Source organism: Girardinichthys multiradiatus, chromosome 24 (assembly GCF_021462225.1).
Source record: "Girardinichthys multiradiatus isolate DD_20200921_A chromosome 24, DD_fGirMul_XY1, whole genome shotgun sequence".
NCBI classification, from domain to species: Eukaryota; Metazoa; Chordata; class Actinopteri; order Cyprinodontiformes; family Goodeidae; genus Girardinichthys; species Girardinichthys multiradiatus.
Window position 1 is genome coordinate 24,361,768 of NC_061816.1, and position 13,480 is coordinate 24,375,247.

General features: G+C 45.5%; 1 protein-coding gene across 1 annotated transcript in view; it reads right to left on the reverse strand.

The window, feature by feature from the left end:
- Nucleotides 1–861: 861 nt before the first annotated feature.
- mxra5a (matrix-remodelling associated 5a) overlaps nt 862–13,480 on the reverse strand; it is a 36,558-nt gene continuing 23,939 nt past the window's right edge. Inside the window, 3 exon segments of the mRNA XM_047354785.1 lie at nt 862–3,340; nt 3,533–3,859; nt 3,974–4,892. Coding sequence (XP_047210741.1) covers nt 1,750–3,340; nt 3,533–3,859; nt 3,974–4,892 — 2,837 coding nt within the window. The 3' untranslated portion in view covers nt 862–1,749.

A 13,480-nucleotide genomic window follows, 5' to 3' on the forward strand; every position in this document is an offset into this window, starting at 1 on the left:
GTCCATTGTGGTGAAGAGAGAGGTGAGCCGAAAAGCGAAGCTCTCAATTTACTGGTCGGTCTACGTTACTTTGGGTCATGACCGAAAGAACAAGATCCCGGATACAAGCGGCTGAAATGAGCTTCCTCTGTAGGGTGGCCGGGCACTCCCTTAGAGATAGGGTGAGGGGCTCGGAGTAGAGCCGCTGCTCCTCCACATCGAGAGGAGCCAGTTGAGGTGGCTCGGGCATCTATACCAGATGCCTCCTGGACGCCTTCCTTGGGAGGTGTTCCAGGCAGGTCCCACCGGGAGGAGGCCCAGGGGACGGCCCAGGACACGCTGGAGGGACTATGTCTCTCGGCTGGCCTGGGAACACCTTGGGCTCCCCCTGGAGGAACTGGAGGAGGTGTCTGGAGAGAGGGACATCTGGGCGTCTCTGTTGAGTCTGCTGCCCCCGCGACCCGGTCCCGGATAAAGCGGAAGATGACGAGTACGAGTATAAGCTCTCTGTGGTTCTATAAATCTGACTCAATTAATAGATAGCCCTTCTTGGCTAAATATAAAATGATCCACTTTCAAACAAATTCTAGTGTGGTTCGCTCCTGCTGTGAATGCAAATCTGCCTCAATCCGACCCAACTACGGAAAACATATGTTTTTTATTTATTTAACAAGCTACTTTAGCAGAGAATGTTATACTGAAATCTTACCTGAACTGCGATCTGAACTGCGACAGTGGAGAGGAAAAACTCCCTTTTAACAGGAAGAAACCTCCAGCAGAACCAGGCTCAGTGTGAGCGGCCATCTGCCACGACCGACTGGAGGTTTGAGAGAACAGAACAGAGCAGAGAAGAAAAAAGAACACAGAAGCAGAACACAGAAGCACTACTTTTTCTATATATTGCTTGATTTATGCCATGAAAATGAACATAACTATAATAAGCAACAAACCCAAACAGTAATAATATTGAAAGGTATTAAAAGTGTTGATATATGCCCTTTACCCTTTTATTTATGTATACAATTCAACATTGTTTATTTAAAAAAAATTACAGGTAATTCTTAGAATGTCAGGTTTCCATCCAGATCTAACAATATGTAACAGATTAGATTGTAGATGAATTTGGGAAACCTTACTGTGGGCTTGCTTTCATTAGGTAATTGGGATAATTATTAGAAATATTCGCTCACTGGTAAAAGCAGCTCATAAAAATAAATGTAGGTTTTGTTGCAAAATATTTCTAAATTCCATAAATGGGAGCTATGTAATTGTCTGCTTTAATATGCTGCTTTTGAGAAGCTTGTGATTAAATAAAATTCTGACTGGTCGGATGGCAACCTTATATCCTAATTTCATTATAATAAATGTAAATGTAAATAAAAAGACTTTTCTCCTAAATAATTTATTTCCATCTCAAATAGTGATAAAATTGGAAAAGTTAAATATACTACAGAGGTGATTAAGACTATTAGTGACCACTATACAATACATAACCTGTACAGAAGTTTTCTTATTCTAAATTACCTGAGCAATTATGTTTTTTACAAAGATTTTTCACAAAATAGCAGACACAAATCAAGTAGGGTGCACATAATCTTAGCTTTAGGCCTCTATGTCAGCACACGATTAAGGTACCATTGTATGTTAAAGTTAGGGTGGCTGATTTTATTATTAACAGCAGCCTTAATTGTGTTCCAACATTGTCTCTTTAATTGGGCAGTTGCTTGGGCATAGATTATGGCTTAGGGAATTCATGGAAATTAAAATTCTTTAGAACACATTCAGAAAAGTTGTTTTAGAGTCTACACCAGCAGGATTCCTGGCAGTGCATCGATAAACTCCAGAATCCCGTTGGGTTGGATTCTGAATTATCAGGGAGCCTTTTGGATGGAGATACTTGTTTCCAAAAAGGCGTGGCTGTGCACTTACAACCATGCGGGTTTTATCAGGTGTTTCCCAAGCCACTTCTGCTTTAGGGATCCCAGTGGCTGCACAGTTCAACTGAACAGCAACTCCATGTTTGGCATAAGTCACAGAGGGAGGGCCACTGGTGATTCTGGGTTGATTTGTAATGATGTTTACTGAGACTGAAAGCAAAGAGCTGCCATATTCATTAGCAACTCTGCAAACATAAGACCCTCGGTCATAGACTGACGCTTGTCGAATGACAATTGTGCCATTGTGCAGTATAGAATACCGTCCAGCTTTTTGCAGCCTGTTAAGAAAAACCCCACTGGGTAGGGTCCATGTCAGTCTGAGTGGCTCACCAGTGGTTTGACAATGAAGGAAAAGTGTTTCACCATCCATGATGCTGACAGGGGAGATGTATGTGTTCAGGATCTGTGGCTTTCTCCCTGAGGACAATGTAATTGTACTCTCAATATGTCTGGCATAATTATTCCCCACACAGCGGTACACACCAGCCTCAGCAACAGACGGGTTGCTGATGATCAAAGAACCATCAAGCTGGTGAAAAAACTTTGAAATCCGAACACCCGTGTGCAGAAGTGTGCCGTTGGGTAAGATCCAAGTAAGATGAGCCAACTTAAAGTCATCGATTGAACAGTTCAGAGTCACTGTATTTCCCATTCTCAGTGAAAGGTTTTCTGCTTTTGGAGATTTAATTTGTGGTCTTTCAACTGTTTCAATGACATCCAAGTTGACCAACATTCTGGCCTCATCTCCTTCATTACTAGCAACACAAACCATCTGTCCCGAGTCTGTCTTTTTGGCTGATCGTATTTCCAGAGTACCATTCTGATGAACTCTCATATGATTACTTTGGTATGATACAGGAAGGATTACATTCCCTGGCAGAATCCACATGTGATGAGATAAAGAGGTTCCCTTTGTCTCACAGTCCACCAGTTTCCGCTCACCCTGAACCACAGTCACGTTGATGGTATTGGAAACTCCTCTTAGACCATTGATAACTAGAGGAGCTGCCAAAACTTCCACTCTGGTAACTTTATTGTCTTGACCAAAACTGTTCCTAGCCATACAGGTGTAGTTACCTCCATCAAATTGTTGAACCTTTTGAACAACCAGCGTTCCATCTTTACGAACCTTGTATTTGTCTAAGTCAGGGGAAATTAGTCTGTTTTTGGAGGACATCCAAGTGATGACAGGTAATGGGTCACCCATGGCATTGCACTGCAGTGTTGCTGTCTCACCGGAGAGAACTCTGATAGTACTTTGATCTTTATACTGGATATGGGGTGGGGATGTGCCACCCTTTACCCTGACTCTCACCTTCATCTCGTCTTTGCCAAGTTGGTTCTGTGCATAGCAGATGTAGTCACCTTCTTCTGGCAAGCCAACATCATTAAAGTACAGCGTTCCATTATTAAACACCACATACCTACAAGCAATTTGAGAAGAGAAGGTTTAATGTTACACTTTGGTGACTGGATTTGTCAGTTGGGAACTGGGTGAATCAATAAAATTTAATTCCTGTTGCAATTAAAGGTTAGTTAACATTTGAATATGATTAGGCATTACTAACACAGGAAAATGTATAACTCATTTTGAGTTGAAGAATAATAGCTCATACCTGCGACTGCGTCCCACACTGACTCCTGTTTTCTGCTTGACTGGGTTGATCATAGTTCCATCTGGTAGTGCCCAGCTAATCTCAGGGCTGGGTAGGCCAGATGCCACACAATCCAACTTCAGGTCTTGGCCTTGCACTATCTCCTGACTGGATTTCTTCAGCTTCTGCTCAATCTTTGCTGGTTTGGTCAGGACGTTGACCTTCACCTGAACATAGTCATTACCCATCTTGTTACGGGCTACGCACAGGTAGCCACCTCTGTCCTTGTCAGTCACAGAATGAATGCTTATGCTGCCATTAAGGAACACGTTGATCCTAGGGTCAAAACTGCACAAAATATGAAAGTACCATTGGGACCACATTTAATGTATTCAGGACATTTAGAGTTACTATGATAAGAATTATGAAGAACTTGTCCATGATTTCATTGTATCTGCTCACCTGAATTGAGAATCTACTAGCTTTTTAGATGGTGTTCTCCAGATGATTCTGGGCTCTGGATCACCTGTGGCCACACAGTTCAGAAGCAGCTTACTTCCATAGATCACATCTGTTTTCTGGGGAGATGAAGATGTAATTGTGGCTTTAGCAGACAAAGGTTTACTTCTGACACTTAACGTTACCGTTCTTCTGCTTGATGCTACTGCATTACTGGCTATGCACACATATCTCCCAGAATTCTTGGGGCTCAGTCTCTGTATGTGGAGTGTTCCATTCTGAAAGACAATAAGGCTCCTTCCATTATGTAGCTGAGGAGCAGTGAGGTGTGTGCCATCAGGTGTGATCCAGCGAATGACGGGCAGAGAGGCCCTTGTGGCAGTGCAGTTAATGTGAGCAGCACTGCCTTCTGGAAGAATAATGTTTTCATCTTGACTCTGCTGAATCAAACGGGGCTTTGGTGAGACATGAAGTCCCACTGACACAGTGTCAGCTCCAGCTGCACTGCTGCTCAGGCATCTGTAAATCCCACTGTCAGTGAAAATGGCTTGGCTGATACGAAGAGTTCCAATATTATCTACAACCACCCGCTGCCCAGAGGGTACAGGAGCTGAGGTAGGAGTCATTTGGACAGAGTTAGGGAGGACCCATGTAACCCGAGATACAGGATGCCCTTTGACTTTGCATTCCAGTTCAACTTTACCTCCTTCAGACACATGGATGTCTCTTTGTTGAGGTTGAAGGACTTGTGGATGATGACACAAGACTACAAGGTTAAACATAATCTTGTCTTTGCCATACTGGTTCTGAACTGTGCACACGTACTGGCCCCCATCGGGTAGTTGTGAGTTTCTGATGATTAAAGTTCCATTATGGTGGACCTCAAATCTCTGCACCTTCATGTTTCTGGCAATACTTACTCCTACACAGACAGAAGCAAACAACTATCTTAGAAAGGAAGAATTCATAATCCATGAACATGTTTACATTTTATCACATTACAATCACAAATTTAAATGTTTGTAATTTGATCGACCAACATAAATGAAAGCATAAATCTCAAGTAAAAGGAAAAGGGTTAATAGTTTTCAAAATGTTCTTGCACATTCTTAGTAAAACAGCTCAAGCTCAGTTATGACAGGATGGAGAGTGTCTGTAAACTTCCGTTATCAAGTCTTGCCACAGATTCTCAGATGGATTTGGGTCTGCTCTTTGACTAGGCCATTCTGACACATGAAACTGCTTTAACCTAAACCTTTCAATTGTATCTCTGGCTGTATGTTTAGGGAGGTTTTCCTGCTGAAAGGTAAACCTACACTGTTTTCTCGTGTCTTCTGCATTCTTTAACCAGTTTTCTTCCAGAATTGTAGTGGATTTAGTTTCGTCCATCTTCCCATCAACTCTGACTAGCTTCCCTCTTTCTGCTAAAGAAAAATATTCCCACAGCATGATGCTGACATCACTGGGTTTCATTGTAAGGATGGTGTACACCAGTCCACCAATCAATCACACTGCTCCAGTTAGGTCCAGAAATATTTGGACACTATCATAAACTTTGTTTTATATGTAGACTGAAACATAATAAAATTACATTTATGTAATGAGTATAGATGAAGAGCACACTCTCACCTTTGTTTTGAGGGTCCATATATATAAATTGATAAGAGGGTTTAGGAATTCCAGCTGTGTCATACATACTGTATGTGCCACAGTTTTTAAAGGGACCACAATTACTGTTATCAAAAGTGATTGTTATTTAGTCTGCATGGTAGCGTAGTTGGTAGCCCTGTTGCCCTGTAGCAAGAAGACCCTGGGTTCAACTCCTGGCTGGGGGTCTTTCTGCATGGAGTTTGCATGTTCTCCTCGTACATGTCTATAAACATGACTGGTAGGTTAAAGTTAGGTTAAATGGTGTCTCTAAATTGTCCTTAGGTGTGAATGTGTATGTGGATGGTTGTATGTCCTGTGTATCTCGGTGTTACACTGCGACCTGTCCAGGGTGTACCCCGACTTTCGCCCATAGACCACTGGAGATAGGCACCAGCTCCCCGTGGCCTTGTATAGAAGAAGTGGGGATAGAAAATGAATGGCTCTTATTTTAAATTCAATTAAAGAGGGGAAAGGTCTGGAGATTTGCATTTGTAAGATTTTGCTGTTAAAACACAACATTTAGTTTAAAGAGCTATCCATCCAAGTAAAAAATGACCATCCTTCAGGCTTCATGAACAGAAAATAGGGCTGAAAATATGCAAGAACATTAGGAATTGCAAAATGTACGGTTTGGTAAATCCTGGGGTTAAAAGGAATGCACAGGTAAACTCTGGTGTGGACATCCACAGAAGACACTATCGGTGGATGACTGCAGGATCATCTCCATTGTGTAGGAAAACCTATTTACATTTAGCGAAGTGAAGAACACTGCATTGTATTGTATATAAAACTGATATAAAAATGACTAACATTTTTACACAATATTTTAAATTCAACTCACTGAAATAAAATAAAAAATCTGCACTTTCACTACATTTCCATAGCTTCATTTCAAACCCTTTGTGGCAATGTACAGAACACAAATTACGAAAACAGAAAAATATTTATAGACCTAACTGTAACAAACTGGCTCACATGTAAACTCCCACTCACTCCCACAGTCAGTATAGAATAAATTTTCTTTGCCCATCTTTGGACAAACTGTCCACTAAGGTGACATTGCTTACCACTTTTGCCAGACTACTCGTCAACTCACAAGACCCAAATGATCTGCTCCTGAAATCCAGGCGACATTCAACTCGTTGGTCTATGTACTGTTGAGCCAGAACCATTTCTGCTTTTAAAATTGATACTGCTCATTGTAAAACACATGTTTTATGGCTGAATCCTCTTACATGGTTTAGAATACAGGCCCAGGGTCACAGGACGCCTGTTTAAAGAAGGAAAATTAAGGATGAAGAGTCAGGAGAGGATTGGGGGTGGGGGGCACCTAAGCTCCACAAGGATGTGGCAAGCTCAGGCCAGGAGGACGTAGCAGGCTCAGGCCGGAAGTCTAGGCTCCAGGGAGGATATAACAGGCCTGGGCCTGTTACATCATCTCCTTTCAGATAATCAACATATTTTTAATATCCGACAATAATAACATGGATAAATACAGAAGGGAGTTTTCAAACAATGATTTCATTTATGAAGAACAAAATAACAACTTGCTACTACTACCCCCCACCACCACCCAATCCAGGGTCCACTACTACATACACACTACACATCATACCCTGATCCAAATAAATTGACAGCACAGATGAGAAACAAAGTCACTGAACTCCATCAGTGTGGAAAGGCTTACAAAGACATTTCTAAGGCTTTGGGACTCCAGAGAACCACAGTGAGAATTGTTATCCACAAATGGAGAAAACATGGAACAGTGGAGAACCTTCCCAAGAGTGGTTCTTCTACCAAAATCCCTCCAAGAGCTCATTGACAGCTCATCCGGGAGGTCCCAGAGGAACTCAGAGCAACATATAAAGCTCGGTTACCTTAACCTCTTTAGTCAAGGTAAAACAATAACCTCCATGGGAGAGTTCGAAGGCCAGAACCACCACTTACTCAGAATGCAAAATCCATCTTACATTTACCAAAACACATCTTGATCATCCCCAAGACTTCTGAGAAAATATTCTGGGTACTAATGAGAAAAAGTAGGATTTTTGGAAGGTAAGCATACAGTTATATTAGATATAACATCAGACTTGTTTTTCAAATGGTTAGAGCATTCCAGCTTATGTAAATGCTCTGTTTTCAAATCTGTTTGTAAAATGTAAAAACTATCCTTAAAAGCCAGTCAATGCCAAAACACTTTCACATTTAAACAAACTACCAAATATCCAGTCAGCATTTTGCCAGGGCTTTTTGGATGAGTACAATGAGTAATTGTTTGGTTTCTCTGCAACTTGCTAAGGGACATCTGTAATTTAACATTACCACCACCACGCACTACTTAACTCCCAAATCCAAGATGGCAACACGACTACTGTCTACTCGCTGTCTCTCTGGGCCAAGTTGGTTTTAATGGATGTGTGTGCATTTTTTTTTTTTTAAGTTGCAGTTGCTGTTTTTCTTGAAATTTCTTTACAAGTTCTAGAGAATTTTGGACTTTTTACGCTTTGCTACATCTGCCTTGAGCTGGTATTACAGGCCTGCCTAACCAGTCTGAGCCTGCTTTATTCTCCTGGAGCATAGGACAACAGGCCTGAGCCCACTAGATCCTCTTGGAGCCTGGGCTAATCGTCCGGAGCCCAGGCTAATCTGCCTGAGCCAGCTACATCCTCGTGGAGCTTAGGTCAATTGGCCTGTGCCTGCTACATCCTCCTTGAGGCTGGGCTAACTGGCCCGAGCCTGCCACATCGTCCTTGAGCCTTGGCTAACTGGCCTGAGCCTGCTACATCCTCCTGGAGCCCATGTCAATCGGAAAGCCTGCTACACCTGCTGGAGCCTGGGACAACAGCCCCAAGCCTGCTACATCCTCCTGGAGCCCAGGTCAATCGGCCTGAGCCTGCTACATCCTCCTGGAGCCTGGCCTAACTGGCCTGAGCCAGCCACATTTTCCTGGAACCTAGGTCAATCGGCCTGAGCCTGCTATATCCTCCTGGAACCTGGACTAACTGGCCTGAGCCTGTTACTTCCTCCTGGAGCCTAGAACCACAAGCATGAGCCTGCTACGTTAGCCAAACAAGATTTTCAGGCAACGGCATCTTGGTGATAACTTGTTAATTAAAATGGCCAGTGTTCATTTCATTACTTCATTTTTTGTTTTCATGGCACGTGACAATGGGCCTGAGCCTGCTATATCCTCCTGGAGCCTGGGTCAACAGGCCCTGCGTCTGCTAAATCCACCTGGAGCTTTGGTCAATGGCCCTGAGCCTGCTACATCCTGCTGGAGCCTTGGTAAACTGGCCCGAGCCTGCTACATCCTCCTGGAGCCTGGGACAACAGGCCCGAGCCTGCTACATCCTCCTGGAGCCTAGATAAATTGGCCTTAGCATGCTACATCTTCCTGGAGCCTGGACTAACTGGCCTGAGCCTGCTACATCCTCCTGGAGCCTAGGTCATTCACCCTGAGCCTGCCACATCCTCCTGGAGCCTGGGCCAACTGGCCTGAGCCTGCCACATCCTCCTGTAGCCTAGGTCAGTTTGCCTGAGCCTGCCACATCCTCCTGGAGCCTAGGTCAATTGGCCTGAGCCTGCTATATCCTCCTGGAGCCTGGGTTAACTGTCCTGAGCCTGCTACATCCTCCTGGAGCCTAGGTCATTCACCCTGAGCCAGCCACATCCTCCTGGAGCCTAGGTCAATTGGCCTGAGCCTGCTATATCCTCCTGGAACCTGGACTAACTGGCCTGAGCCTGTTACATCCTCCTGGAGCCTAGGTCAGTTTGCCTGAGCCTGCTACATACTCCTGGAGCCTAGGTCATTCACCCTGAGCCTGCCACATCCTCCTGGAGCCTAGGTCAATTGGCCTGAGCCTGCTACATCCTCCTGGAGCCTAGATAAATCGGCCTTAGCATGCTACATCTTCCTGGAGCCTGGACTAACTGGCCTGAGCCTGCTACATCCTCCTGGAGCCTAGGTCATTCACCCTGAGCCTGCCACATCCTCCTGGAGCCTGGGCCAACTGGCCTGAGCCTGCCACATCCTCCTGTAGCCTAGGTCAGTTTGCCTGAGCCTGCTACATACTCCTGGAGCCTACGTCAATCGGCCTGAGCCTGCCACATCCTCCTGGAGCCTAGGTCAATTGGCCTGAGCCTGCTACATCCTGCTGGAGCCTAGGTCAATTGGCCTGAGCCTGCTATATCCTCCTGGAGCCTGGGTTAACTGTCCTGAGCCTGCCGCATCCTCCTGGAGCCTAGGTCAATCGGTCTGAGCCAGCCACATCCTCCTGGAGCCTAGGTCAATTGGCCTGAGCCTGCTACATCCTCCTGGAGCCTAGATAAATCGGCCTTAGCATGCTACATCTTCCTGGAGCCTGGACTAACTGGCCTGAGCCTGCTACATCCTCCTGGAGCCTAGGTCATTCACCCTGAGCCTGCCACATCCTCCTGGAGCCTGGGCCAACTGGCCTGAGCCTGCCACATCCTCCTGTAGCCTAGGTCAGTTTGCCTGAGCCTGCTACATACTCCTGGAGCCTACGTCAATCGGCCTGAGCCTGCCACATCCTCCTGGAGCCTAGGTCAATTGGCCTGAGCCTGCTATATCCTGCTGGAGCCTAGGTCAATTGGCCTGAGCCTGCTATATCCTCCTGGAGCCTGGGTTAACTGTCCTGAGCCTGCCGCATCCTCCTGGAGCCTAGGTCAATCGGCCTGAGCCTGCCACATCCTCCTGGAGCATGGGCCAACTGGCCTGAGCCTGCCACATCGTCCTGTAGCCTAGGTCAGTCGGCCTGAGCCAGCCACATCCTCCTGGAGCCTAGGTCAGTCGGCCTGAGCCAGCCACATCCTCCTGGAGCCTAGGTCAATCGGCCTGAGCCTGCCACATCCTCCTGGAGGATGGGCCAACTGGCCTGAGCCTGCCACATCGTCCTGTAGCCTAGGTCAGTTGGCCTGAGCCAGCCACATCCTCCTGGAGCCTAGGTCAGTCGGCCTGAGCCAGCCACATCCTCCTGGAACCTAGGTCAGTCGGCCTGAGCCTGCCACATCCTCCTGTAACCTAGGTCAGTTTGCCTGAGCCTGCTACATACTCCTGGAGCCTAGGTCAATCGGCCTGAGCCTGCCACATCCTCCTGGAGGATGGGCCAACTGGCCTGAGCCTGCCACATCGTCCTGTAGCCTAGGTCAGTTGGCCTGAGCCAGCCACATCCTCCTGGAGCCTAGGTCAGTCGGCCTGAGCCAGCCACATCCTCCTGGAACCTAGGTCAGTCGGCCTGAGTCTGCTACATACTCCTGGAGCCTGGGTTAACGGTCCTGAGCCTGCCAAATCTTTGTGGAGCTTAGGTTGATTGGCCTGAGCCTGCTACATCTTCCTGGAGCCTGGACTAACTGGCCTGAGCCTGCTACAATCTCATGGAGCCCTGGTCAATCAGACTGAGCCTGCTACATCCTGCTGGAGCCCTGGTCAATCGGACTGACCCTGCTACATCCTCCTGGAGCCAAGGTCAATTGGCCTGAGTCTGCCACATCCTCCTGGAGCCTGAGCCAACTGGCCTGAGCCTGCCACATCCTCCTGGAGCTTTGATCAATCGCCCTGAACCTGCTCCATCCTCCTGGAGCCTGGGGTAACTGGCCTTAACCTGCTACATTCTCCTGGACCCTGGGACAATGGGTCTGAGCCTGTTACATTCTCCTGGAGCCCAGGACAACAGGCCTGAACCTGCTACATCCTCCTGGAGTTTGGGCAAACCGGCCTGAGCCTGCTACATCCTCCTGGAGCCTAGGTCAGTCGGCTTGAGCCAGCCACATCCTCCTGGAGCCTAGGTCTGTCGGCCTGAGCCTGCTACAATCTCATGGAGCCCTGGTCAAGCGGACTGAGCCTGCTACATCCTGCTGGAGCCCTGGTCAATCGGCCAGAGCCTGCTACATCCTCCTGGAGCCAAGGTCAATTGGCCTGAGTCTGCCACATCCTCCTGGAGCCTGAGCCAACTGGCCTGAGCCTGCCACATCCTCCTGGAGCTTAGATCAATCGCCTTGAACCTGCTACATCCTCCTGGAGCCTGGGGTAACTGGCCTTAACCTGCTACATTCTCCTGGACCCTGGGACAACGGGTCTGAGCCTGTTACATTCTCCTGGAGCCCAGAACAACAGGCCTGAACCTGCTACATCCTCCTGGAGTTTGGGCTAACCGGCCTGAGCCTGCTACATCCTCCTGAGCCCAGGACAATGAGTCTGAGCCTGTTACATTCTCCTCGAGCCCAGGACAACAGGCCTGATTCTGCAACATCCTCCTGGAGTTTGGGCTAACCAGCCTGAGCCTGCTAGATCCTACTGGAGCCTAGAACCACAGGCCTGAGCCTGCTACGTTAGCCAAACCAGATTTTCAAACAACTGGCATCTTGATGACAACCTGTTAACCATTGTTGCAATGCTTGTGTGAGGAACACTAAAATGACTAAGTCAAAGAGTCGAATTTTTGTAAAACGTCATTTCAAACACTTCTTGGACCAAACTGGCAGCAAATAAATGTAAAACCCTGTGCCATGGTTATGTTTTTCTGTGATAATGTTATCGCAATAATAAACAAAAGTTCAGAAAAGGTCGTGGCGCTGGTGGTGTAGGGGTTAAGCGCATGCCCATGTGCAGAGCTTATGGTCCTCAATGTTGCTGTCCCAGGCTTGAGTCCCGGACCCGGCGACCTTTGCTGAATGTCTCCTCCTCTCTCTGCCTTCTTTCCTGTCTACCTTCTGTCGAAAAATAAAAAATGAAGGCCTCCAGTGCAGCAAAAAAAATTTAGAAATTTAGAAAAAAAAAAACATGTCTGAATCTGATTTTGTGCTTTTGTGCTTTTGTGAACTTAGAAACAAAGGATTTCATTTATTAGAAAATATAAATCTAATTAGTATTTAAACTTAATTACAAACAATGTTCCAATGTTCCAAGTTCTGGAAGACAATTAAAAAGCTACCAAATAAGTCAGCTTTCAGTCTCCCTCTGAAGTTTAAACATAACTTTTTTATTGTTAATCAAAAGAATATGTCTAATTTTCTTTAATGTTCATTTCAATAAGGGTGGTCATATCTTTGATTCGACACAGACTGCTCTTTGGGAATTTTCTGACTTGGCTAAATCAGCAGCAAAGCAAATCAGTATATCTGCTCATAACTATAATCACAATCTGGATTTCACTACTCTGCTATGCTCTAATGTCTTGCATGCTTTGAAAATATTAGATCTTAGGAAGTCTGCAGGGCCTGATAGACTTGATGCTTTTTTTAATTCTTTTTTTTCTTTCTTAGTTAGCTACTCCAATTATTGCACAACCCGTGACTGATATTTCCGGACTTTCAGTTCTAGCAAACGTGTTTGAGTTTTTGGTGTCAGTTCAAGCTGTTTTTTAAAACTAACAATATTATTATTTATATTATTATTATTATTATTATTATTTATATATTATTATTTTCAGTCAGGCTTCAGGGCAGGACACAGTACAATCACAGCAGCCTTAAAAGTAATCGATGATGTCAAAATAGCACTTGAAAGTAATCATGCTTGTTTAGCTTTGATCTAACTAAGGCATTTCATACCGTCAACCACTGTCACCTAATCAATACAATACAAATGCTAGGCTTTAGTACAACATGGTTAGCTAGATACAGTACACTTAAATCTGCAGACTACTTCATTACCTTACAAAATGCCCTTCTTGACTTGATTTGTCCTAAATGCTAGCAAAACTAAAACTATGTTGTTCTCCCATAAGTCTAAGGCAACCATTCCTCCTATTAAAACACTGGATGGTGGTGTCAAAGACGTTGTAGACACATATAAATATCATGGTATTTGGCTTGATACCATGCTTTTCTATTTCTTCCCAC